This window comes from Pelobates fuscus, chromosome 4, assembly GCF_036172605.1.
Source record: "Pelobates fuscus isolate aPelFus1 chromosome 4, aPelFus1.pri, whole genome shotgun sequence".
NCBI lineage: Eukaryota > Metazoa > Chordata > Amphibia > Anura > Pelobatidae > Pelobates > Pelobates fuscus.
Window position 1 is genome coordinate 80691235 of NC_086320.1, and position 27818 is coordinate 80719052.

The 27818-nt window shown below is 39.2% G+C and overlaps 1 protein-coding gene across 1 annotated transcript; it reads left to right on the forward strand.

Annotated features, from left to right (window-relative positions):
• TRAM1 (translocation associated membrane protein 1) lies at positions 1–23653 on the forward strand. Its single transcript, XM_063451335.1, has 11 exons — positions 1–261; positions 7361–7424; positions 10200–10318; positions 12112–12228; positions 13121–13179; positions 13687–13771; positions 14757–14827; positions 18340–18444; positions 18640–18783; positions 19263–19423; positions 21862–23653. Exons 1-11 carry the CDS (start codon positions 139–141, stop codon positions 21933–21935), a joined length of 1122 nt encoding a protein of 373 aa, XP_063307405.1. The 5' UTR covers positions 1–138; the 3' UTR covers positions 21936–23653.
• Positions 23654–27818: the final 4165 nt, after the last annotated feature.

Genomic DNA, 27818 nt, shown 5'->3' on the forward strand with positions numbered 1-27818 from the left:
CAAGAGGCCGAATATCGCGTCATCCCAGCTGGAGGAGGAGGGAGTGAGGGAGAGCCTGCTTGGTCCGTTGCTGTCCCAGTGTCAGCGGTGTGAGTGAGATAGAGACATAGAGCGGCCCTGCCTGCGCCAGCCATCACCATGGGCATCCGCAAGAAGACAAGCAAGACCCCCCCGGTGCTCAGCCACGAATTCATCATCCAGAACCACGCAGACATCGTGTCCTGCTTGGCCATGATATTCCTGCTCGGGCTCATGTTCGAGGTAAGGGTGGCCTATCCTGCAGGGCCCACCGCTCCCCCAGATTGCTAGCATGGCTCCCCCAGATTGCTAGCATAGCGCCATGCCAACATAGGGGGTCAGCATGGCACCCTCCCACGAATGGAATGCTTGGCACCCCCAGCTGGCCAGCATGGCACCCCTAGATGGTCAGCATGTCCCCTGTCTCCATAGAGGGTCAGCATGGCACCCCCAGATAGTCAACATTGCACCTACTCACAAATGTAATTGTTGGCACCCCCAGATTGTCAACATGGACGACCCCCCCCCCACACACACACAGTCACTCTTACTACCTCCCCCTCCCCCCCATAGGGACAGCTTGGCCCCCTCTATAGTGACCGCTTTGCACCCCTCCTCCCCCACGGGTGTCATCCTGGCACCCCCAGGGTACAGGTTGGCACTTTCACAGAGGATCAGTATAGCACCCCACAAGCCCTTACTGGTCTACACATCTCTTTACCTGCCTGGGGTTCCTGGGAATTAGAGTCAAAATCGAGCTGGAGAGTCATTCTAAGAATATAGATATAAACTAATCATGTTTGATGGTCACCGAGTACTGATCACACTGGTCCTAATGTATATGGAGATTGTGTGCAATTAATGTGTATGTATACTGTCACAGCCGGGTCCTGTACAATCATCCCACAATACACACGCAGAGCAAGTGCTTACGTGTTACTCTAACACTTCTCTTTAAATTTGGACAAGAGAATCCAGATAGATACCTTGCTATATGGTACACGTGTTTTGTTTATCTCTAAAGCTTAAAATATTGCTGTCAAGTTTCATAGAGCCTATTGTGTCTAATAGTCTTACATTTTGCCTACCAAAAAATAAAAAAATGCAGATTGTGTGAGGGAATTTTATCCCCAACTAAACAGTAATAGTAGTATTATTTATTTATATTTACTATGTTTCTAAGTGCTGAAACATCACTGTGAATCCCTACTCCCAATATATAGTGCCACATCACTTCATGCTTGTGTATAACTTCATTTTGTACTGTATGGAACCCCATAACTCTAACTGTTCACAAATAGTTGTAGTTGATAAACTCCATGAATAAGAGAGCCTTATTAAAAGTTATTAATTTTTAGTTTAGTGATTGCTTGTTTGTATATTATTATTTTTAATTATTCATATTTATTTATTAAAAATTCCTAATATTGTTTGCCATATGTCTGTATTATGGCATGTCTATTTTCAAGGGTTGCGAAACTGCTCTTATGTCTTTATCATTTAATAGAAACATAGAAACATAGATTGTATTGGGACAGTTATTTTTGTCATCCATATTTAATTTAGGAAAGTGAGATTTAGCAGATTATTTAAATTTTGAGTACACGCATATGGTTTTGTAGACATGTAAACTGTATACGTGTATGCACTAATGGTCACTAAACCTTTCAGTTCTTAGTGCTGTAAAAAAACATCAAAATGCAATTGTTCCATTGGCAGTGAAAATCCATTTTTTTTAATTTTTTTCTTTTTTTTTTTCTCCGCTTGAATAGCAGACAAGTTCTGTAATCTCCTTTAAATGTTCATGCATCACATGTTGATAGGATCATTTGACGCCTCACAAATAACATATTTTCTGTTAAAATAAATGTAGTTTACAGGCGGTCATTGAGACTTATCTTAAGAGATTTCATTATCATGGCAGTAGATTTTTTATTTTGTGTGTGTGCATCATTTCCCATGAAGCTTATCTGGCATAATCATTGTCAAGTGGTTAGCCATGATGGCATAGCCCATTTCCACGATAAAAACTGTTTAAAAATCATGTATTGTGAGTATTATCAATACTAGTTTGCTAATTTACAAATGAAAAATGTGATTTTTGTCCTTGAAGACCAGTATTGACACTATTCTTTGTGGTTTGGTTACCCGCCAGGTCAGATTTAGTTTGAGCTCAGCCATAATGCAGTTCTTGAAAATATCCAGTTTCACTAAGACACTGGGCTGGCCAAGTGTAACCATTACATTAAACAGCTGCTGTACAAATTGGCTAATGATAAATTGCGTTATTTATGGGATCAATAGTATATAAACAGGACAAATTCTATGTAAAATATTATTGTATTAATAGACACGATTGTGAGTATCCAGATATCTGAAAATAAATTTATATATATATTACATGCAACTTTAGAAAGATCAGCAGTGTTCCTGCGCGAATGGACACAGTTGCATCACAGCATCTGTACATCTGTTAAAAAGATCACCATCAAAAAACGAGTATGCATTGTGTGTATTACCTGTATAATGCTGAATATTTTTGTGGTATGTTTTTTTATTTTATTTTTTGGTAGGAATTATTATTTTTTTTTTTTTTTAATTAACCATCAAATTACTTTTTGTAATGACACTTAATTTCTTACTTGAGATAATAATGTGTTCATTTTTTCTGATACACAATGTAGCTTTCTGAAATAATTTCTGATGCTCTCATTAGTTAGATGCACATAAGCTGCTGATATGCCTAAATAGTTTTGACATAGACAGTTAATTTAACTCTCATTCTGTTTTGACCTTTTGTGTTGCTGTTCCATAGTTAGAGTGGCTTGGCTATTTAATCTAGCTGGTCTTTGGATTGACCTACTTTGTGAATCTATTTTTTTATTTTTTTTTTTGTAAATATCCTCTACATACTGTACAACTTATCATCCTCATAATCTTCAGTTTGTGACCATACTATTTTAGCACTGACCCAGAAACGTACACTACAAGCGCCAAAATAAATGTAGCTTAAAGGGACTCTCCAGACCCCTAAAAGACTTTCTGAAGTACTTTTCTGGTTTGCTCAGTGGAGCTAAATTCAAGAGGCATCAATTGCCGAGAGCACCTGCCTTGCAATGACATCTCATTGAGCTGCATTGGGAAGTCTGACTGGACAGCCACAGAAATTCAGGGCTTGGGAAGGAGGGGATGGATCTGCAGTTCTTGCTAGCTGTTTTTAGATATAGTCCCAATGAAAAATGCATAATTAAATGTACGTTTTCATTTAGGGCATGCTAAACAATGTTATGTTTGTGTTTTTGGTTTTTTTTTATTTGTTTTTTGTAATTTGGCAGTGGAGTTAGGAGTTAAATCACTTTGTTTATGGATCCGTAGTCACACCCCGCATGCATGTGATCTACACTGTTTCTACACAATTTTTTTTAAAGAGAGATCTAATTTTTAAACTGGCTTTATTGCACAGTTTTTTAATTTAAAATGTAGCTTCTGGCTCTGTTAATAGCCTGCAGGACCCTATTGTTTAATGTTCAATTAACAGAGCAGAAGTTGAAAACTTTTTAAGTAAACCCCTTGTCCTGTAAAAGCTGATTGAAAATGAAATTTTTTTGAAGTTGGCCTTGTCACATGCAGCAGAGGTTTGACAATGGCTCTTAAATGGTAGATAATTTAGCAGTGACACTGCAGGGCCATGATCTATATATCAAAACTGATGTATTATCCCCTTCACTATCAAACAATTGGGGGGGGGGGGGGGGGGCAGGGAATACTTGTGGCTATATATGTCTATATATGTGTGGGAGTCTATATATGTGTGTCTTTGTACCTTTGACTGGGTCTGTGAGCATGAACATGTGTGGGAGAGCCGCTTGCAGTGTGTTGCATGGGGGGATGCTTGTGGCTTTTATATGTGCACTGTGGTTATGGCAAGACTATACTGTGTGCATGAAGGAAGACTCTGTATGTGGGTTACTGTAACAGTGTGTATGAAACACAAGTATGTGTATATAACGGTGGCTGTTGTATCACTAGGTGGCATGTAGTTCTAAAATTGTGTATGTAATGGTGGTTGCAATATAGTGAGTATTAATGAGTGGCCTAGTTATATTATGTGCATAACCGTGCCTGCTGGCTTTGTGTTAGGTGGCCTAGTTACTGTACTATCTATGTAACAATATGTGTTATTGGGTGGCCTGTAATAGTGCCTGCTGTATTGTATTGTATTTCTGGGTGGCCTTGTAGTTACGTGTGTATGTGTGTGTGTGTTTGTGTGTAAAACAGTGGCTGCAGCATGCTGGGTTTTTTTTTTTCTGGCTGTGTGCCTGAAGCTTCAGAGCAATGTGAACGTGGCAGAAGTGTACCGCTGAACTAAGGATTGAATCGTTCTTCAAACTGTTCATAGCTCTGCTTTCACTTCAAACCCCACTGTTGTTACACAGCTGTAGCTGTAAGATGCTTCTCAATTGTTGACAAGTGGTTTTTAGAGTTAAGGAACTAACTTGAATATTGTTTATTTTTATTTCTCAGAGATAGATCCATCAATAGAATTTATATTAAAATTAAAAGAAAGTTGATTACCAATGCAACTTTTAATTATTGTTTTTGCTTATTGGATTTATAAAACACCCGTGTATTGTTTTTAGAAAATGTATACATGCCTAAAACTAACTTTTGTTACTATATCCTATTCATTTTCGTTATAAAATTACACACAAGCAAGCTGCCTTCTAGCTTCTGTTAGTGCAGCATTCCTCCATGTCCTTGTTTAATGAGGTACTAGTTGGGCACTGGCTGTATTTTGCCACTAGTACATGCCCAGTGCATTCTTGGAAAAGATTGCTATACATGGTGTGAAATGTGTGAGTTTCCTGTTTTTAGTTAAATTACAGTTGATTCGTTAGAGTATTGCCATAGGTAATGGATTCTCAAAAGTCTGCCTTGTCACACTCCACGTGCTGCTATGTGAATATAGTCCTTTCCAAATATGACCTGTTAATAGTGTATTCTAATGTAAGGAAGCCTTTTCCTGAAAATGTATTATAGATAAAAGATGGACCTAGGTTCCCAACACCCCACCCTAAAGCTGTTATAACACTGCACCGCTTTATTTGTCTTATATCTAGGAAAGCGTTGTGGGATTCTCATACCTTTTTAAGACACCTGCGATATATAAAACGTGGGGGATATCCGTTTCCAAATCATTGCCTGGCCTCAAACTCCCCTCAGCCATATTGTAGTGGCTCTTGCTCATTTGGGTGTATGGAACTTAAAATATCCTGTGTACAAAGAAAAATAATATTCATTATAAAGAAATTCTTGCTTTAGTAAAATGCACTTAAAACCTACAAAAAGAATCCTGTGTAATTCTAAAAAAAAAAACAGCTCTAATATTTAGGAGCCAGACTTTGCCATTTTTCAGCCATATGGCGTTAAACACCACCATGACATACAATACAAATGCCATGTATAAATAACACTGAACCTATCCGACACCTAAACTAGTTACTTCACATGTGACTCATTTAGTGGTTTTGTTATATTCCATTGTGTGAGCACACCTAAGACTTGTGTACAGGGATACATCTAGAAATGTGGTATACATTATCTCTGTGCATGTTTTTAACTAAAGGTCTCCTATTTATGCTTTCTTCGTGTGTGTGTGTGTGTGTGTGTGTGTGTGTGTGTGGCTTGGTTTTGTGTTTGTATTTATTTTAATTTTATCTTCTAAGTATGTTTATTGTTCCAACTAAGTAATCAAGAAGATTAAAAGGTGAAGATTGCTTGAGATGCTATTTGTTGTCCCATATGTAAACAAACTCAGTTGTTACCTGACCTGATGAAATTGTCTGTTTCATTCTTACAAATATTTAGTCCAGTTCTCTAGCACCTCACATCTGTGGGAATGTGAACCACGAAAGTTTTCTGTGACCAGAAAGGGCTTAAATAGCGGTCATCAGTTTGTCTAAAAATTATTACTGGTTATTGAAGTTGAGGATTAACATGTGGATATCATTGTTCTTATTTTATATATTTATTAAAGGGACACTTTAGTCAACAGTGCAACTTTAGCTCATTTTAGCTATTGGTTGTATAGATCATGCCCCTGCAGTCTCACTGCTCAACTCTCAGCCATTTGGGCATTGAAGGAAAACTATAGTACCAGGAAAACACTAATTTACTTGGCACTGTAGCTTCCCCCTTCATCAACGCCCCCCTTCCTCCCCGTGTTGCAGAAGGTGTTAAAAACACCTACTGTCACTTACCTATATCCAACACCGCTGTCCCTCTGCACTGGCTTGGTAGGGCCCACCCTCTTTCAACCCCGCCAACGTCAGCCAGCAGGGGAGGCTTAATGCGCACGCGTGGCAACGGTCGCATTAGGATTCTGGTGAGGCTGAAAGTCCTCATGCATAGCGTGAGGACGTCCAGCTTCCGTTAGACAGCCACAAGAGGAGTTGTTAAAAGGTAATTATTGCAGTTTAAAACAACTGTTTTAATTACCTTTGCAGTGTTTAAGGGTGCAGGGACACTGCACGCAGGCCACTTCAATGAGCAGAAGTGGACTGGGTGCCTAAATCACGGTTTATGCAGCCCTAGTCACATCTCCTTGCATGTGACTTACACAGCCTTCCTAAACACTTCCTATAAAGTGTCGCCTAATGTTTACACTTCTTTTATTACAAATCCCTTTTTAATATAGAATTTCTCATCTCCTGCTCTAATAGCTTGCTAGACCCTGCATGTAATTAAAGTTCATTTTACAGAGCAGATAAAAACTTTTAAAGTAAGTTGCATCTGATTGAAAATGAAACCATTTTGTTTTCATGCAGGCTGTGTCAGTCACAACCAGGGGAGGTGTGGCAAATCAGCATAGACAGCAACAAAGGGGAAGTAACTCCTAAATGGCGCAGAACTGAGCAGTGAAACTTGGCATGCTCTATGCACAATACTGCTTCGTTAAGCTAAAGTTGTTTTGATGACTATAATGTCCCTTTAACATTTCTTTGACTTGGTGTATGGATTTTCTTGCCCATAATTCTTTTTTTATGAAAGCAAATAGTTCTGCAGAGGGAAACCCATATTTCTCTTTGTGAAGATTTGGTGGACTTTGGACATTGGAATAGAAAATATAAGGATGATGTACTTATGTGGAGTTTCCTAGTAGTTCACAGTAAAAAGTAACCATTTCACTGTTGCAACCACTATATTTCTGTAACCATAAATTACTGTTTCACATGAATTTGTTGTTTTTATTCGTTTATGGTTGGTGTATTTATTTGTGTAAACATGCTATATCTAAACTGATCTGGTAACATCCATTTTTTTTTATTTAATTTTTTTTTAGATCACAGCAAAAGTGGCAGTAATGTTTGTCACGCTACAATATAACGTTACCATTCCAGACGAAGGCAAGTATTTTACAATCTGATTTTAAAACCTGTGCATGTGTTTGTCTTGCTTTGATAGTATGCATTTTTTTCTTGCTGTGTTGTCTGTTCAACTATACTGTGTGATTGACAAATTACAAGCAAATGGTCTAGCCAGTCGTTCTGAGTAAACCTGCTGGTTTGTGTTATAATTCCAAACAAAATAAATCAAAATGATTTAAAAACTAAAAAATGTCACATTCTCATGCTGATGCCTAGAAACTGTAGCTTGAGTACTGTGGTTTGAGGCCTCTCGGCCAATTGTTTCTCTCACTGAATTCAGTGGAAGGTGCATAGGTATACTTTCAACTTTCGCTAATAAGCAAGGATATATGGGAAAACCGGTTCCATGAAAGTGTTCTCCACTTTCTGGGAGCCATGGCAAGTACATTTTGGTGCTTGTGTGTTATATTATGTGCACAACACAATTTCCGCCAGAAAAGCAGTCGGTGTATTTATGATAAAAGGAAATCTACATTAAGTTGAAAATTCTCCAGCTTTCTCAAGCTTTGCTAGTTTAACCTAGTGTTTATTTTCTTCCCCACAGTGTAACCTATACATTGCTGGCAGTTTAACTATCAAATCTTTTATTCAACATCCAAACTTTTAGAAAGCTATACTTTGTTATTTTACTGTTACTAGGAAACATGCAGTAGTAAGTTGGCTTACTTTTCGGCATCAATCTAAGGCATAGTTGGCCAAACATTAGGCCAGTCACGAGAGACTTGTTCTCCTCTTTGGAGTCTCTAATGATGCTTGCGTGTTTCTCTCCTCCTATAAATCACAAACCACCTGTTATGTACCTAGGTACAGTAACCAATGAGAAAGGTATGGGATAGGGGATTAAAAAGCAGAATTCTGGAAACATATATTGTTTCCCTATAAACTTCATAAAATTGAGCATGCAAAAATGTAATGAATTTTTAAGGACAAAAACTATAAAGTGCCTAGAAGTTGTGTTGATACCTGGAGTGTTTCTTTAATGCTGAGAGAATATTTGTGTGTATAGGACAAAATCAATGTCTAGCCTAAAGACACCCAAAATGGTTCAATTAGACATTGTTTTATTGTCTTTTAACAAAAAGGCTTATTTCCGCTGCTCTCTAGAAAGACATGAGATAGCAATAGTAGTACAATATGTTAATATTTGATTTTTTTTTTCTTTGTTAAATAAGCTCTTTAAACAAATCTCTACCAAGCTGACAAATCCTTGTTATCCTTTTATCTTTGAGAGGAATAAAAAGGTTAAAAAATAGAAAGCAGTTACCAGCTGTTCTGACTATTTACAATACAGCTCCTGCTAGTCACAGAGCAGCCCTGCAAATGGATAGATATGAGTGGGATTTATCATTTAGTCCTAGAAACCCAAGCTGAATCCTTTCTACATTTCATTTCTTTTTTACTTCTCCCACCGTCATGCTAATTAGATTCTTTAGATACCCTATGACATAGTGTGCCTAATGGGTATATTTACTGACAGTCTCTTAAGGCACAGCAGTGGGAAGAATATTTAACCTGCTAATGGGGAACATGGCATTTATTTGTCAAAGGTGCTCTCTAAGGGCCATAACATCCTGTGCCATTACATAGGTTATGGTGCAAGGTCCCCCGTTGCCTTCTTGCACCTAGTTGCTTATAACTGTAGTGACTTGGGGGGAAAACCAGCACTGCATGTTTCTTCTAACTTTGATTTTAGAGAAGGACTTTACACTTGACTTCCTGTATTGGACTGTTAGTTTTGCACCCTCTCTGGATGTTGGGGAAATTCCAAACTCTGACTCTAGGTATTCACAGTATGAGGTTTAGGTGAATGCTGTATAGAGCCCCATTCACAAAACCTTGAGTGGAATAGTAAGTAGGTTGATAACTGCTTCGGTGTGGCTCCATTCAGCTTATTTAGCACTTTCACTCATCAGATAAGATGAAAGGGATTGCTGTTGGTGGCTGAACAAAATTTCCTGAGGGATAATGTCAGACCCCCTGTGTCAGAATGAGAGGCTCCTGATTGGTATGGCCTCTTCCTGGTCTTGGATGAGTTTCCCTGCTGTTTTGAAGAGCAGTGGGCCATTAAAGGTGCATACCTTTTTGTATTCTCTGAATACGTTTTTCGTACTCATGCTTGCAAGGTGCCTCGATTGCTGACTGACCATTACAGCTTCTAGCACAGAGTCACTTTGCTTTTATATGTTCTCAATATAGGGTTTCTAACATGGTCATCTGTATCAATGTGAACAAAAAATGAAACCCTTTTCTTGCAGTAGCAGTGAGAGAAATCTGTTGTCTGAGCAGAGCAGTGTCTAATTGGCAATAGGAATAAATGAATGCACACCTCCATTTTACACCATACCGGTCGCAGTCTGTCTGTAACATGGGAACAAAAGAAACCAAACCCTTAATTTCACTTTTAACAGCACTATCATGGGTACATATCCCTTAAGAGTATTTTGATGATACAATCTTGATGAAATGCAATCAAGATATCATAATCCGAATTACAGAGTGCATTGTCTTTTTATCAAGCCCAAAGTTGATGAAACTTGATAAAAAGTGGAACCATCAAGTTGTCCGTTCCCACAGCCATCGCTAGTGACTTCTATGCCACTTCAAAACAGGATTTAGAATGTCGTGAGTAAATTGGGTTAAGGCAGTGACTAATGCAGCATACAGCTTGCTCATCTCACTACAAGAGGATGTAACTTGCATATAGACAATGTTATGAGGTTAATTGTATTAATTTATTCATTTTTGTTGTTTTAGGAGCACTTGTTGAACCAGTTTCTCTGTATCACTACGGTCTCAAAGATTTGGCCACAGTTTTCTTCTACATGCTGGTAGCAATAATATTGCATGCCGTTATTCAGGAATACGTATTAGATGTAAGTATAGTGGAGCTTTTGTGTTATCTCAATTACACCTAGTTTGTTTTTTTTTAAGTCTAAACTGCATCTCCTAGTGTTGTTGTTGTTCTTATTGATTTTATATCCAATCTGCTCTTTAATCATTCATACATCTGATAATGTGCCAGATGCTGCTCTTCAAGGTGAGTTGAACCATTTGTGCAAGTTGAAGATGTGTTATGTGTTTATTTTTTTTAAATGCTGATAAAGTGTGATAACGTGACTGTACCGATTTCACATATTTGTATATCAATGATTAATTATTCACTTTCTTATGGAAGTCTATGCAGTCTGCTAAAAACCTTCCAGACAAAACAGAGGAGTGTTTATAATTTAATTCGGAAGATCAGAAGTTGCTTTCCTAAAATGCAGACCGTAAATGACTTGTTTGTTCTTTAAACGTCTTAACCTCATATAACATCTGATGTCTTTAGAAGCTGGTCTCTAATGACCTGTGCCAGCATGAAATGACCTGCTTAATTACCATCAGCAAGTCTTTAACATCCAGATGTCGCTAAATGAGTGGGACATTCCATTCAGATATAGCGTCTTTAGAGGCTGTTAAAATTACATTCTCATATATAAAATTTATTGTCACGTTACCTGCTGCTGATGAGCATTAACTATGTTGAAGTGTTACAATCCCACTTTTTCCATACTTGTCAACACTACTTTTACCATTACTGAATCCACGGAAATATGCCTAGGGACTGTACCAGGCATTAGGAAGGGCTTCCCAAACAGGGACAGTGCAAATGTGGGCTAAATGCAGCACTGGATCCATTGAGAATGCGGTGAAAAAACTTAAATGAGAACACCAAATTGGACAAAAACTGGATTACAAAGAGTAAATAAAAGGAACAGGTTCACTTTTAAGGGATGAATGGTGTGTATTGCTCTTAACATTTTAGTTTCCTTAAATTATTTTGCTGGAATTTTTCTTTCAACAAATGCTGTCTTGCAAGTCTTTCTTGCTGCTCATAAACTGGCATGCTGTTTACTTTAACATAAAACATACAATTCTATCAGACTTTGAACCATTGTGATAAAATCATGGAATATAACTGTCTACTTTTTTCACCTGCAGAACACTGTTTTAATTTATTAAAAATAGAAATGTCGACCAGCACAGTCCCAATCTCAATAAGATGATCCTATAGTAATGGTGGCAAATAATTGATCCATTTGTTTGAAACCATAAAGGATCACCTTATTGTGATTGGAACTGTGCTGGACTAATGATTTTTCTACTGTTGATGTTGCTGGGGCCTTGTCTGCCTGTACACACCAGTTATGCCTGGATCCTTATCTGCTATTAAAGGACCACTATAGGAACCCAGACCACTTCAGCTCAATGAAGTGGTCTGAGTGCCAGGCCCCTCTAGTTTTTACCCTGCAGCTGGAAACACAGCAGTTTACACTGCAGGGTGAATCCAGCCTCTAGTGGCTGTCTCTCTGACAGCCACTAGAGACCGCTTCCGCGATTTTACCCTGAGTAAATCACACTTATTTGATGCTGGACGTCCTCACGGAGTCCAGCTCCAAAAAAAAATTCCTATAGGAAAGCATTGAGTAATGTTTTCCTATGGGCAGGTTTATATGTGCATGCGCATTTGGCTCCACTCGGAAGCTGACGTTGATGGAGGAGAGGTCACCAGTGCCAAGGGAGCCTACTTTAAAATCATGGCTGTACTCAGAATGCGTCTGATTCGTATTTGAAATGATGACCTGTATCTTGTTTTGTACATTTATCATAAGTTGTCTTGTTCTAGAAAATTAACAGGCGTATGCACTTCTCGAAGACCAAGCACAGCAAGTTCAATGAATCTGGGCAGTTGAGTGCGTTTTATCTTTTCTCTTGTGTTTGGGGAGCAAGCATTATTGTATCGGTAAGTGTGTTTACAATGTAAAGACTGACATATTGATACTTAGTATTTTCTCATCTTTTTGCGAAAGACATCTCTCCATGAAGTATAAACACCTAATTTTAGATGAGCTGTGATTCATAACCCTCTTGAAATAAAGTATCAAAGCTATATTCTTGACCTATATTGAAAAACATGACGCATGCTTGACCTTATACCTTTTTCAATCTTTCCATGTACCAAGACCTTTCTATAATCTGTCCTATTTGTAGCAAAACTCAAGAAACCACATGTCACCAAATTAATGGAACAAACGTCCCATAATAAAAAAATAAAAAAAAAATTTAAAAGGAGGGTGCCACTTTATTCCCATGATGAGACTCTAGGGAACTTGGTAGGTGTTTGACAATCAACCACTATCATCCAACATTCTATAATTGTTAAAGGTTTAACCCTTTCCACGCCATGTTCCAATAAAGTACAAGCATGACTACAGTAAGCTATTTCTTAAATTGTCATGCCTACTGCAAGGGATGTGTTGATTAACAGGAGAAAATGTTGAGTCTCTTCAGAGTTACAAGTACCAATTTGGCTGCTCTGATGCCGTACTAATCCAGAGTGCACTCAGCCTTTGTAGTACCCATGGCAACCATCTCCACGCACCACTGTTATTTTCGGCAAAATAACTACCTGCACAGTAGCTAATTAAAATGTTTTGATTCTGGTTTAATGAATAAAGAATGCAACCAATTTCACTCTTAGTATGGCTTTGTTAACAGTTAATTGGCAGAAGTTTTTTTTTTAATTTTTTACTATGTACATCTATATTCTGTTGATTGATCTAGTTTTGTTCAAATTTCTATAGAATTGCCAATTCTTTATGTATGTTTATATCTGTATTTTCCTTCTATTTCAGGAGCATTATTTTGCAGATCCTACAAGTTTGTGGAAAGGATACCCCCACACAAATTTCCCGTATGTTTGTTAATTGTCCTTTTCCTGTGCAATCTCTTGTTTGTGTTTAGTGTTCCTCAGCTTTTTTGAGCTACTAAAGTTAGTGTATAATAAGCTCACATGGAATAATTCATGTATGTAGTCAGTTTTTATTGCTAGTTGATTTTTACTAGAATTTTTTTTTTTTATTCTTTTAGGTTGTGCTTAGGTTAACAAGCAGATTTGCACTGCCACAACAGCTGGTGCAATTAGAGCAATAGACAGAGTTAAACACGACTGTGGCTTCAGATACAATGCTCTTTTTTGTTCTAATAGAAGGGTAAACAATAAGCTAGAAATACAGGTCAAGACTAATAATGTCGTACAGTCTTACATGAGGTTAAGGGTGTAAGACTGGGGGTAGTTGGGGTGCTGTGCGTGCTTTTTACTGAGCTAGATCAGATTTACTTTGAGCACAGTTTGTCTATCTGGTTGTATTGCTGTAGGGTGCTTGTGTGTCTCCACTATAATTTGTATTTCCTTTCTTAGATTCCAGATGAAGTTTTTCTACATTTCCCAATTGGCATACTGGTTTCATGCATTTCCAGAGCTGTATTTCCAAAAAACCAAAAAAGTAAATATTTTTTCAATCTCTTGTTGTTTTGAGGGGTGGGGGAAAAAGGGAGGCTCTTTGGTTTTATTATATGCATTTTCTTTATTTGGATCAGATGGCTAAAATAGTTAGTTGCAGAGGGGAGGATGGGGGTATTCCCCCTCTGAAATTATTTTCACTCCATGTAATGCAATTGATGTGGTCAGCTGCCGGATCAAAATGAAGATTCCTCTGACACTAAAGGGACACTCGACTGCCCGAATAAATATAAATAAACTCTATTTAATTTTAATTTAAGGTTGTAAAACAACAAAATGAAATTTCCTTTGGTAAGGGTTGAATATTTAATGTTAATTACTGTAATAAAAAAAAAAAATCTAACTTCACCATTCTTCAGCAGTCCAAGTCCTCTGCTTTGCTGTTTGTGTATTATGTTTAATGGTGATAAGGTTTGTTCTGGGTGCGTACAAGATGATGTTGGTAAAAAGGTTTTTTCAGATGTTGCTAATGGTGACTAATAAAGAACATATTGTTTTAATGATAGGATTCAAAAGAAACCTATTTTTAAAATTAAGTCATACAACCTTGAAATGGAGGGGGAGCTCAGATATAATTGATTTTTTTTTTTATATATAAATGTATATTCCTTATCATACTTAATTGATCTTTAAGGAAGAGCCATTTATTTTTCTTTATCTATCTTTCTTTATCATCATGAGATTTCTGTTTTAATATAAATCGAGTGGTATATAACAGCTGCCCTGCTCACAAGCCAGTCCAAACATGTTTGTATGGCTCCCCTCCGCCTACCACAAAGCCTCTGCCGTGTAGTGTGTAGTGAACTGAAGTACCAGGGAGTGGGGCCCATTTAATTTTGGACATATGGCATGTCAGGACTTGAATGTTGGCAGAAAAAATTTAAAACTGGGGGTAGGGGGAGGACTTTCATTTGGAATGAGGAAATGGTACTATGATGCTTAACATTTAATTTCATGTAATTTTACAGGAAGATATTCCCCGTCAGCTGGTCTATATCGGTCTGTACCTATTTCACATTATTGGGGCATATGTGTTAAAGTGAGTATATATTTTATTTTATTTACCGTATATACTAGAGTATAAGCTGAGTTTTTCAGCCCATTTTTTGGGCTGAAAAACCCCAACTCGGCTTATACTCGAGTCAAGGTCTGTATTATGGCAATTTACATTGCCATAATACAGACTGGGGGGAGAGGGGGGCTGGCAGAGCTGTAACTTACCTGTTCTGCAGCTCCTGTCAGCTCTCTCCTCCTCCGCGCCGTCCGTTCAGCACCTCGGTCAGCTCCCAGTGTAAATCTCGCGAGAGCCGCGGCTCTCGCGAGACTTACAGTGTGAGCTGATAGAAGGAGCTGCACGGACGGCGCAGAGGAGGAGAGAGCTGACAGGAGCTGCAGGAAAGGTAAGTTACAGCTCTGCCAGCCCCCCTCTCCCCCCCACTGAACTGCCACTGGACCACCAGGGAAGGAGAGCCCCCCTCCCTGCCATGTATCAAGCAGGGAGGGGGGACGAAAAATAAATAAAAATATAAATAAAATAAGAAATAATAATAAAAAATAATAATAATAATAATAAAAAAAATAATAATAAAAAAAGGGGGTATAAGGACCACTGTGGGGGGGGGGGGGGATAAGGACCACTATGGGAGGGAGGGGGTGGGATAAGGACCGCTATGGGAGGGAGGGGGGGGATAAGGACCACTATGGAAGGGAGGGGGGATAAGGACCACTATTGGAGGGAGGGGGGTGGGATAAGGACCACTATGGGAGGGAGGGGGGGAAGAAAAGGAACACTATGGGAGGGAGGGGGGGATAAGGAACACTATGGGAGGGAGGGGGGGGATAAGGAACACTATGGGAGGGAGGGGGGGATAAGGACCACTATGGGTGGGAGGGAGGGGGGGATAAGGACCACTATGGGTGGGAGGGAGGGGGGGATAAGGACCACTATGGGAGGGAGGGAGGGGGGGATAAGGACCACTATGGGAGGGAGGGAGGGGGGGATAAGGACCACTATGGGAGGGAGGGGGGGATAAGGACCACTATGGGAGGGAGGGGGGGATAAGGACCACTATGGGAGGGAGGGGGGGATAAGGACCACTATGGGAGGGAGGGGGGGATAAGGACCACTATGGGAGGGAGGGGGGGATAAGGACCACTATGGGAGGGAGGGGGGGATAAGGACCACTATGGGTGGGAGGGAGGGGGGGATAAGGACCACTATGGGTGGGAGGGAGGGGGGGATAAGGACCACTATGGGTGGGAGGGAGGGGGGGATAAGGACCACTATGGGAGGGAGGGGGGATAAGGACCACTATGGGAGGGAGGGGGGGGATAAGGACCACTATGGGAGGGAGGGGGGGAAGTAAGGACCACTATGGGAGGGAGGGGGGGAAGTAAGGACCACTATGGGAGGGAGGGGGGGAAGTAAGGACCACTAGGGGAGGGGAGGGGGAAGTAAGGACCACTAGGGGAGGGGAGGGGGAAGTAAGGACCACTAGGGGAGGGGAGGGGAGGGGGAAGTAAGGACCACTAGGGGAGGGGAGGGGGAAGTAAGGACCACTAGGGGAGGGGGAAGTAAGGACCACTAGGGGAGGGGTGAGTCAGGACCACTGGGGGAGGGGTGAGTCAGGACCACTGGGGGAGGGGGGTGAAGGAACACGGGGGTGGGGAGGTAAGAACCACTGAGGGAGGAGGAGGGGAGGTCAGGACATATGGGGGGGGGGGGGGCAAATATCCTTGCACCGGCCCTGCACACACTGCATTCATACACACACGCTGCACTCATACACACACACACGCTGCACTCATACACACACACACGCTGCACTCATACACACACACGCTGCACTCATACACACACACGCTGCACTCATACACACACACGCTGCACTCATACACACACACGCTGCACTCATACACACACACGCTGCACTCATACACACACACGCTGCACTCATACACACACACGCTGCACTCATACACACACACGCTGCACTCATACACACACACGCTGCACTCATACACACACACGCTGCACTCATACACACACACGCTGCACTCATACACACACACGCTGCACTCATACACACACACGCTGCACTCATACACACACACGCTGCACTCATACACACACACGCTGCACTCATACACACACACACGCTGCACTCATACACACACACACGCTGCACTCATACACACACACACGCTGCACTCATACACACACACACGCTGCACTCATACACACACACACGCTGCACTCATACACACACACACGCTGCACTCATACACACACACACGCTGCACTCATACACACACACACGCTGCACTCATACACACACACACGCTGCACTCATACACACACACACGCTGCACTCATACACACACACACGCTGCACTCATACACACACACACGCTGCACTCATACACACACACACGCTGCACTCATACACACACACACGCTGCACTCATACACACACACACGCTGCACTCATACACACACACATACGCACACACTGCATTCATTATACACACACTGTAAATAAATATTCAATTAATATATTTTTTTTAGGATCTAATTTTATTTAGAAATTTACCAGTAGCTGCTGCATTTCCCACCCTAGTCTTATACTCGAGTCAATAAGTTTTCCCAGTTTTTTGGGGAAAAATTAGGGGCCTCGGCTTATATTCGGGTCGGCTTATACTCGAGTATATACGGTATGTGTGTGTGTAGTTATGTATGTATATAATTTTTTTTAACGAAATAATTTAATTTTCATACCCTCACAAAATAGTATTATAAAACATCCTGCTTGACTCTGTTGTCATTCAGTCAAATCTTTATTTGTGTAGTTTATTATGATATATTGTGCTTTATTCCCCACTTAGTCAAATGCATGTAATTTTGTGGCACTCTGTCTGTTGCGTTGTTTTCTTTATCATATTAAATGGAATAGAAAACTACACAATGCTTTTTAAACGACCATTGGTGGGAATTTCAATTACATTTATATGAAACTGGACTTGGACTAGTTCAGATATGTATGTGATATACCAGTGTACTTTTACACAAGGTAAATATATGTTTCTATCAAGCCAGTTCAGTGAATGGGGAGTCAGTCACTGATTGGCTGAGTGCGTCAGAAGCCGGATTCTACCGGGGATGGAGTGGACATCGCCACTGGAGGCAACTTTGGGGTTGAACCGATCGAGAGTGGCACCATAACATTTTCATTTAGAGTGTCCCTTTAAATATTTTGGTTCCAAATAAAGATGTATAACCCTTTTTAAGATCAATGGTGAAACACGCCATGGCCTCAAGCTGCAAGACTTTCTGCATTGAGCCCTGGTAAAGTAGATGTTTCAATAGGACCAGATGTTATTTTGATTATTTGTCCTGAACCTTTTAGACACTAGATTGTAATGGTTTGTTTGTGCCATGACACATACATATCATAATCTGTCCTGTCATAGTTCATATTTTCGTAAGTTATTACATTAGTTAGTGTATCACTATGCATTGCAGCTCATCATATTTATTTTATTCTTTTGCAGTCTGAATCGTTTGGGTCTTGTACTACTTGTGCTCCATTACTTCGTAGAGTTTCTTTTTCACATGTCTCGCCTCTTTTACTTCAGCAATGAGAGATACCAGAAAGGGTATGTCATATTTATTATTACAATGAACTATGTTGCAAATAGAGCCAGTTCTGTTGATTTTACTGGATGTTTTTTTTATGAAGTGCATGACCATTCTAAATACCAAGTATAAACTGGCAGGTGTGGCATAAGGAAGAGGCATAAGGAAGAGATGTTGAAGCTGACTAGTTTTGATTTTCATTTTTGTATCTGCAGTTTCACCCTTTGGGCCATACTCTTCGTTCTGGGTCGTCTTCTCACCCTCATCCTTTCAGTTCTGACTGTTGGGTTTGGTCTTGCCAGAGCAGAGAATCAAACTTTGGAATTTGATTCTGGGAACTTCAACATTTTAGCCATCAGGTATTTCCTCATTATTTATTAATATTAACCTGTGTTCTGGGATTAAATGATTGAACCCTTACCATATTAAAGTAAGTTTTGACTAGGGCTTCTCTGATGTGAAAAGGAAAGCTCACATTCCATTTCCATATATTTCTGCTAAAACAATCTTATATACAGTAGGCTTTGGGACAGTGTGGTGAAAACATTTTTTGTTTAGTTTGTACACAAGAGGGGCTACTATTGTAGTCCACCCTGGCGTGATATGGTGTAATGTGCATTTGTTAATATTAAAGAATAAAACATATGGTGAATACAAAGTTATCCTGAAGTATTCTGTATCTGCACAACTAGATGTTCAGATTAAAGTAATTTAGCAAATACTTTAAATGCATAATTTTCTTCAGTTTTGAAAGTCTTTGAAATGTGAATGCTCATTAACTTGAATGCCTGATGAGTGCATTCTAATTAAAGATTTTTACTTTCCCTCCTGCCTCCAGATTCAGCGTGCTTGCATCAATTTGCATAACTCAGGCATTTATGATGTGGAAGTTTATTAATTTCCAGCTAAGACGATGGAGAGAGCATTCATCCCCTCAGCCGTCCTCTCACAAAAGGAAATCTGCCCCTGTTAAAGGCAAATCCTCCCGAAAGGAAAAAGGTACTTGGCACATTACCTCTCCCCCTGCATCCAACATTTTAATTGTTCTAAAATTCTTTATGATATTAGTTGTAAAGTTCCAAAGGACCATTTGGTATAACGCATTTTATTTATATATAGTCTGACACTCGTATGTCATTAAACCCTTGCTAGAGCGCATACTAAATAAATGGCTGGTCAGATCATTGTGAGATCAGCGCTATATCCTAGAGCAGGGGTAGGCAACCTCTTGAACTCCAGACGTTGTGGACTACATCTCACAGAATGCTCTTACAGCCATAACGCTGGCAAAGCATCAGGGGAGGTGCAATTCGCAACATCTGGGATGCTGATGGTTGCTTACCCCTGCCCTAGAGAACTGTGTTGTTTTGGCTGGAAACCTGTATTCCATAGGGTTGCTGAATAACAATATTGTATAAATGTTGGCTAAGTAGGTGTTCCCGTAAGTAATTTTATATGCGTGAATAACCATGCATGTTTATTGGAGTTAGTATATGTTCGTTGGTGTGACTCATGCACAGGTTTCAGGAAGCATTTTGTTCTTGGGTTAGCCCTAGATATAATACTATAGAAGCAGAACACCACCATCAGAGTTAATCACTAAACTATGAATTGTCAAAAACTCTTCTGGTAAATTCAAATTTTAGGGATGAGTTGGACATTTGTGTTACTTGGAGAATTGTTTAAACTCTGCTATTCTTATCAAGAATTTGCAGTTCCATTGTGAATTTCCAATGTAAAGTCTGCTAGATTTTCAGCTAAGCTTTTTTGGCCTAAAACTTGAAATTTCCTTTTGAATTTCAAAACACAAACTGGTGAATAACCCCGTTAGTATATTTTGGAACCGTGACCCAATGCTTGCTTTCTAAAACCGAATTTTAAATAAGTAAGGTTATAATCCTACTTGCACAAATTTACTACGGTGTTAAATAAATATATATATATATATATATATATATATATATATATATATATATTTTCATTCTTTGTTATTCACTGAATTTCATGACCAATACATTTTTAATTTTGAATAGTCTCAGTTTAAAAATAATAAATAGAGGGCAGAGAAGAGCAGACTTGTGTTTCAGCAGCTCCTGCAGTTGTGTGGAAACTACTCCTTGAAATTTGCGGATGCAAACCAAAACTCAACAAATTCTGCCCACTTAGTGTGTGGGGACACTGTGGTGTCCATGGGGGATGCCTTTTAAGCTACAATTCATGATAAAAACACCTGATCACTTTTTGCGGCCTACCTGCATGCTGCCATGGAAGGTTGGAACCTCATATATGGGCCCTCTGGACCAGTGGGGGTTATCCCGGTCCCAAGAGAACACTTTACAGCTTGCACCCAGTATGGCGGTGGAGACATTTGTGCCTACAATCATAGCTCACCCACAACCTACACTCCACAAGCTGGAAGCTATCTTTCGGCTTTTCTATCGAACCTGGCAGAGAGGTAGAAGAGACTGCAGTAATCTCAACACTATCACTCACCTGCAGATGACCACAAGAGAAATCCAGCAGAGTGGAACTGTAAAGCGGGTCCTTACTTACCTAACAATCCCAGCGTTGTACAACTCGATTTTGCAGCTAAGCTTAATAATATCTCTGATTTCTGGAGATGGCTGAAACACAGGGCCAGTGAGTACAGCCAGCAACAATGCAATGCCAGAGATAAACTAAATCAGCCATCTTGGAAACTCTTGCTTCAGAGAGTGAGGTGAACCTGGAAAAAGGCAAAGCCACCTGAGCCAACAAATTAAAGCTGAGGCTTAGTGCAATTTCTAAGCAGATCGGCCCAAGACCTACACTGATAGGTAAAGCCCTCACAACTACTGATGGGCTCAACTTCAAGTCCCACTTTGAAGCTACATCTGCGTCTTGGCCCTTGTGCCCGAAGTCTGCTCTGCTGAATAGACAGTATGCTATGCCCCAGAGTGGCATTGGTTGATCTGGCACTGGGACCCCTGCCGGCTGGCAATAGGCATCTCATAATGTTTTTACACTGCTTGCTTTCATATTATTTTCCTTTTAAATGTCACTGACACAAGTGTTTTTGTTCAGTTCATACAGTTTTATAGTTGATAACTGTTAGAGATGTTGTGCCTGCCAGTCTGAAAAATAATCTAGGGGTCCACTAGGTGTTCTTTTGCCTCCACTCTGTCTCAGGCATACTAACTGAATGCTTGCTTTGCTGTACATACGGTTTAGACACATAACGTAGCTTGACTACAACCATGCTATTTTATATTCTAAATTTGTGCCAAGATATCACAATGCCATGCAGTTGTCTAATTGTATAATCTAACATACTTGTCCTTGCTCTCGTGGCAGTGCAAGCTTGCCTGTGTTATTTTCTTGCACAATAAAAATAAAGAACTAAAAAAAATAATAATAAATAAATAAAACACTTCACATTTTTATCCTCCTATTTACAGAGAATGGAGTAAACGGAACAGTGACCTCTAACGGAGCAGGATCTCCTCGGAGCCGTAAAGAGAAATCCTCATAAAGAAGAGTAGAAAAAAAAAAGCGAAAAAGAAGCATTTTGCATCCGATGTACTTTGTTCCCAAAGAGCAGTTGCCTTGTGCTGTACAGAGCCCCACAGCACTAGAATTCTTACTGTTACAACATATAATGCAATGTGTTTCTATCAGACGGTATGTTGTGAATCTTCAAACTGTACAGGGTGTTTTTATTTTCATTACTTTTAGCATTTATTTAATGCTAGGACTGTCCCAATCAAGAAGAAATATACTGCAAAAAGACAAATGTACCTGGATCCTTAGTAAAACACATTGGTTTGTCAATTCTAAAGCAGGTTCACACAGCCGATAACTTATCCAGGACTGGTACCCGTTTTGCACTGGTGAAAATAAAAATCTAACCCCCTTGCTGCCAAATGGGCCTTGAAAGCATTCCCATCTAGCCTCCTGACAGCATCGGATTCAAAGCCAAATGTATCAATAGAAACCCCTCCCCATTTAGTTCAGTTGATGGGTGGCAGGAAAAGTGCAAAATTGGAGTAATTTGAACAATTTTCATTAAAGTATTTCTCTCTCTACCCGGTTGTACAGTTCCAGCATCCTTCTCTTTTGGTATGCCAACTAATATGTTTAAAAAAAAAAAAAATGTAAATGCTGTGATAAATGTATTTTCACTTCAGTTTTTTTATAAGCCAACTTTTTTCTTATTTGATTAAAAGAATAAAACCTAAAAAATTGAATTGTGCACATTTGCAACAGCAGTGGATTTTTATTTTATTTTATTTTTTTAACATTAATCCTGATATTTCATTTTGAGAATTGGATTTTTTTTTCTCCTGCAGTTCTTAACCATCGTGGAATCTCTGCAACAATCGGCATAGTCTATTAATATAACTTAAGTGCTTCTGCCATACATTGCTTGGTGCCACTCATAAGGGAGTACATTGCAATCTGTATATTTGGTAATCAGATATACAAAATATTCCCATAATTTGGCGGGGGCTTGCATACAGCAATCCCATTTAGTTTTAGATAGTTTTAATGGTGGTGGAAATGATATTCCGGTAAATTGTCCTTTTAGGCTCTACATTAACTCGTGATTTTACTAGCACATAGTATCACTTAAATTTCCACCTATCTGAAGTTGAACTTATCATGCCCACATTGGTGGGTCACAAGTTCAGTTTAATTTAAACATTTCTAATCCTAAGTGAGGGAGCCTGCTAATGTGTGGTGGTGGTGGTGGTGGTAATGGTGTGTAGATTTTATGAATCCTGTTAACAGTCCATAAATTAGCAAATGAAGTTCAGGAATGGTTGTCATTAGTAATTGCTTTCTTTGGTACTGCAGATGTTTGTGATGGGCAATGCCGTTAGCCATCACGAACTTGTTCTGCTTCTTCTAATGGATTTTGCCACACAATATAGTAGTAATTATTTTTGTTTTGATTTGGTTTCATTTAATCAATGATTGTAAAGGCTGGAGATGTGGTCCTCTGCATACAGCATCTATATTTTTCGATACAAATAACATATATATATATATTTATATATTTGCTAAAGAAAGCCTTAAAACGCCTGCTCAGTATGTCTGTTATTTGCTGTAAAAAAAATATATTTTTTTTTTTTTTTCTTCAACATTCATTGATTTGATTTAGACAATGTTGTCATCGGATATCTAATTTCAGGACCAGTTTGTAAATGTTAATCTGCTGAAATAAGTAAAACATTTTGTTCAATTAGTTTTACGTTGTATGTTTCGTTCACTCTAGAAGCTTCCATCACATTTTGTAGGCACGGATTAGAATCGATGTTAAGCATTTATAAGACAAACCTCACAAATGATTTGAAGTGATTTAAGCCTGTCACTGTAAAGTGAATTTAATTAGAAAATGCATACCCTTTATGTGAAGCATGGCATGCACAGCCATCATATGAAGTTGGTACGAAACTGCTAATTTGTGATTATGGGATGCCTGAACCACAAATGTCAATTTAAAAAAACAAAACAATCGGTGTCTGAATTCTCTAAACTTTAGGTGTTCATTCTACCTTGGTGATTAGGCATAGTCTGGCTCAAAAGTGTATCAAAAAAGAAAGATAATGAGATTGTTTGTGGCAAAGTAGTATTTGACTTAATGAAACTCCCTTGAATTTTTTTTTTTTTTTGGGTGAGATTTGCTTTTTGAAGTTCCTTCATTTAGTGCACATTTTCTTCAATGAGCTCTTCATAGACAAGCAAATGAATTGACCAATCTGATACCTGTATCAAGGGTTTCTGGGAGCTATTATCATCAAACTTTCTTTCTACCGGAGAAATCAATCACCTTTTAAGTAGTGATAGCACATGCATCTGTATTTCTGGAGAAGAAAAGGGAAGGCCTGCAGGTTCAGAGAGAGGGGCAGAAAGGGTGGGAATATGGAAAGAAACTAGAACCACAAAAGACAAAGAAAAACACCAAGCATAACCCTAGACTTTGGACCTAATCTAATCAAGTACCTGGAGATCCCCAAGTTTATCTAGAAGTTTTATTTTGGTGTCTCTACAGAAACTCTACGAATACCTATACCGAATTGAAAATAATTTATTTTCACTTTAAGGAAAATTCTTATTCAACAGTCATTTTCTTATTAAAAATGTAGTCTAGCCTCATTGTGCATTATTTTATAATGAATGTTAACTTTTCGGGGCAGCTGTCTTTTATCAGAAGCACCAGTTATCTAAGATCATGTACCATTTGAAAGTCTACCATACATTTTTCAGATGCCCAGCACTTACACATGATATTTGGGATTAAGGAATGCACCCTAACTGTGTTACATGCACGGTATTGGGTAAGATAAGCCATGCTTCTTGCGCAACAGCAAAACTACAAAGAATAATAGCCAGGGAACAAAGCACTGTAAAATAATGTTTAAAATGCTATCTTAAAGTCACATTAAATACCTGCTGTCTCATAGAATACTGAATTATCCAAAAAATAATGCATAAAACATTTTGAAACCAAAGATGTCTGTACCCATAGAGCAAGAGTAAGAAAGGAGATGCACTGACCATATATATTTTTTAAGGGTATGCTTTACGTCAATGTCAAATTTGCCGCCCGCCTGCCAGCCAGCCCTGGGGACGCTTTGTGCTGTGGCAGAGAGCAGGTCAGCCACAGTGTACTGCAGAGCAAGTCAGCCACTCCTCGTTCCCTTGCCTTCATCTGACCTGCTTGAGCAGAGAAGAGCAGGGCTGGAACTAGAGGATGGGTGGCTCATCTTAAGGTAGGAGTAGAGGGGTTTGGGGGACCTTCCTGTGTAGTGTGTTAAATTGGGGAGAGGGGCAGTGTATTCAATTTGAGGGAGGGAGGGAGGGAGGGGGCCAGTGTATCAATTTGAGGGAGGGAGGGGACAGTATTAAATTGGAGGAAGGAGGGGGCAGTGTATTCAATTAAGGTGGAGGGCAAATGTATTATATTAAGGTACAGTGTATTGGATTTCAGGAGCAATGTATTGGAACGTGGGGAGGGGGCAGTGTATTAGATTGGGTCTGCATGGAGATGCAGACTGGCCGCACAGCTTTTTGCTACACATGCACAATATCCTTCTACTACTTTCCTATGTGTTAAATTGGGGAGAGTGGCAGTGTATTAATTTGGATGAGTTAGTGGACAGTGTATTAATTTGGATGAGTTAGTGGACAGTGTATTAATTTGAGGGAAGGGAGGTTAATGTATTCTATTTCTTGAGGTAGTGGGCAGTGTATTAGATTGGGTCTGCATGGAGGCACTGAACACTTCCAAGGGAGATGCTGACTGGCTGCACAGATTTTTGCCACACATAGGAAAGGATTGGAATCTTCTAAGACAGTGATGGCAAACCTTTTTGAGCCAGACTGCCCAAACCGCAATACATGCCAACTTTTTTCCCCTCAAAGTGCCAACACTGCAATTAAGCCTGAATACTGAGGTTTAAGTTTAGAAAAAAAAAACAACTCGTACAGATGTCCAAACTAATGAACCTCTTTTGTTTTAAAAGAACACAGAGTTCAATGATACAAATTTTAAATGATATTAATAGATAAAATTAAGCTTATATTTATTAGTATCTACAACAAATGCAATACATACATTTAGACTGCTGAATACACCTCTCTCTCTGTGTGTGTGTGTTTTTTTAAAGAAACATAATAAAAAAAAAAAAGATATGATATATCTTAATCCCTCCCTTCTTACCTTTGGTGAAGGGGGGACGGACAGCCAGCACTGGTGGTCCGGTGGTGGTATGTGCCTGGCTGCAGCTCTCCTGTCCTCCCGCACAATGCTGTGTGGAGCGTTACCAGGGTAATGCGCGACAACGTTCCACACAGATTGCTCGCGGGAGGACAGGAGAGCTGCTTCGTAGTTCCCTCCCTTCTGCTTCCGGGTCCTCCCGACACAAAAGCAGAGTAGGCACATGCCGTTTTGGGCAGGCAGGTGCCTACTCTGCATTGTTGCCGACCGGTGTAACCGGCGCCAACGGCCCCCTCCCCCGGCGACTTATGGCCGCGTGCCCACAGAGAGAGCCCGGCGTGCCACAAGTTCACGGTCACTGATATAGAAGTATGCACCTAACATAATAAAAAATGATTTTGTTTAACACTGATAAAATCCACTAAACAAGTCCTCTGGAGTGCTCTTCTCATCATTTTTTCTATCTATCTACGCTCTGCAGCACCGAGGCTATTTTTGAATCATATTTCTAAGGTAGAGTGCCAGATTCTGTATCTATCTCTCTCGATATAGATATAGATATACACACAGACACTACATTCAATAGTTACATACTCGATATATACACTTGTTATGCTGCAATGCATTATACACTCTACATGCACTATATACATATATACACCATTTATCCTGTGTATTGTATATACAATCTGCAATGTATAGAGATATACACTGTATATACAATATACCAATTCTCTCCGGCTAAAATTATCTTTACAGATGAAGCAATCAAGCTGTAGTGGTTCTGGTGCTTACAGTGTCGCTTTAAATTAGTTTGTTGCCCTACGTGTGCCTGGAACGTTTTTTCCAGTCGTACTGTTGTTTGTGTGTCCACAAATTTAGTGATGTATTTACCTCCATTTATTTTGCGAGATTTTCTGTGGCTGTGGTTCTGGTGGCTCCTTCTGGTATTGCTGATACGTTTGTCATTTATTTCCTCATATCCTGGCTTTTATTTTTTCTCCTTTTTTTCTTCAGTTGTCCAGTTGTTTGGATATGAAATCTCCATTCCATTCACCAAAATGTATCCCTAATTCAAAAGAATTAAAAACAAACAAAAAAATTGCTCTTTGCTATCATGGAAAATATGTATATCTATCTATATGCATTATATACTTAACTGTGCACATAATACGTATTATGTAACTATGCAACACTATATTATAAATACTGTTTACACATACACACTGTATACATATACAATATATAAATCTTATATACTAATGATTTACTCTAGTCATATACGCAATATCAAAACTCTACACAAGCTCTATACATTGTATGCACTCTATACTCGATATGTATATGTAGATTATATACTCTATGTATACTCGTAATGCTTTAATGCACTATATACATATATACACCATATATCCTGTGTATTCTATATACAATCTGCAATGTACACAGGTATACACGAATATACAATATATATATACTACATTCAATAGTTACATACGCTATATATACTTGTTATGCTTAAATTCACTATACACTCTACATACACTATATATATCTATACATATATACACCATATATCCTGTGTATTCTATATACAATCTGCAATGTACACAGGTATACACCGAATATACAACATATATATACTACATTCAATAGTTATATACTCTATATGTAGATTAAATACTCTATATA

Coding starts and splice junctions, on each gene's coding strand:
- TRAM1 (XM_063451335.1), top strand. CDS start 139: ATGGGCATCCGCAAGAAGACAAGCAAGACCCCCCCGGTGCTCAGCCAC. Junction 262..7,360: donor TGCTCGGGCTCATGTTCGAG/GTAAGGGTGGCC, acceptor ATTTTTTTTTAG/ATCACAGCAAAAGTGGCAGT. Junction 13,180..13,686: donor TACCCCCACACAAATTTCCC/GTATGTTTGTTA, acceptor TTCCTTTCTTAG/ATTCCAGATGAAGTTTTTCT.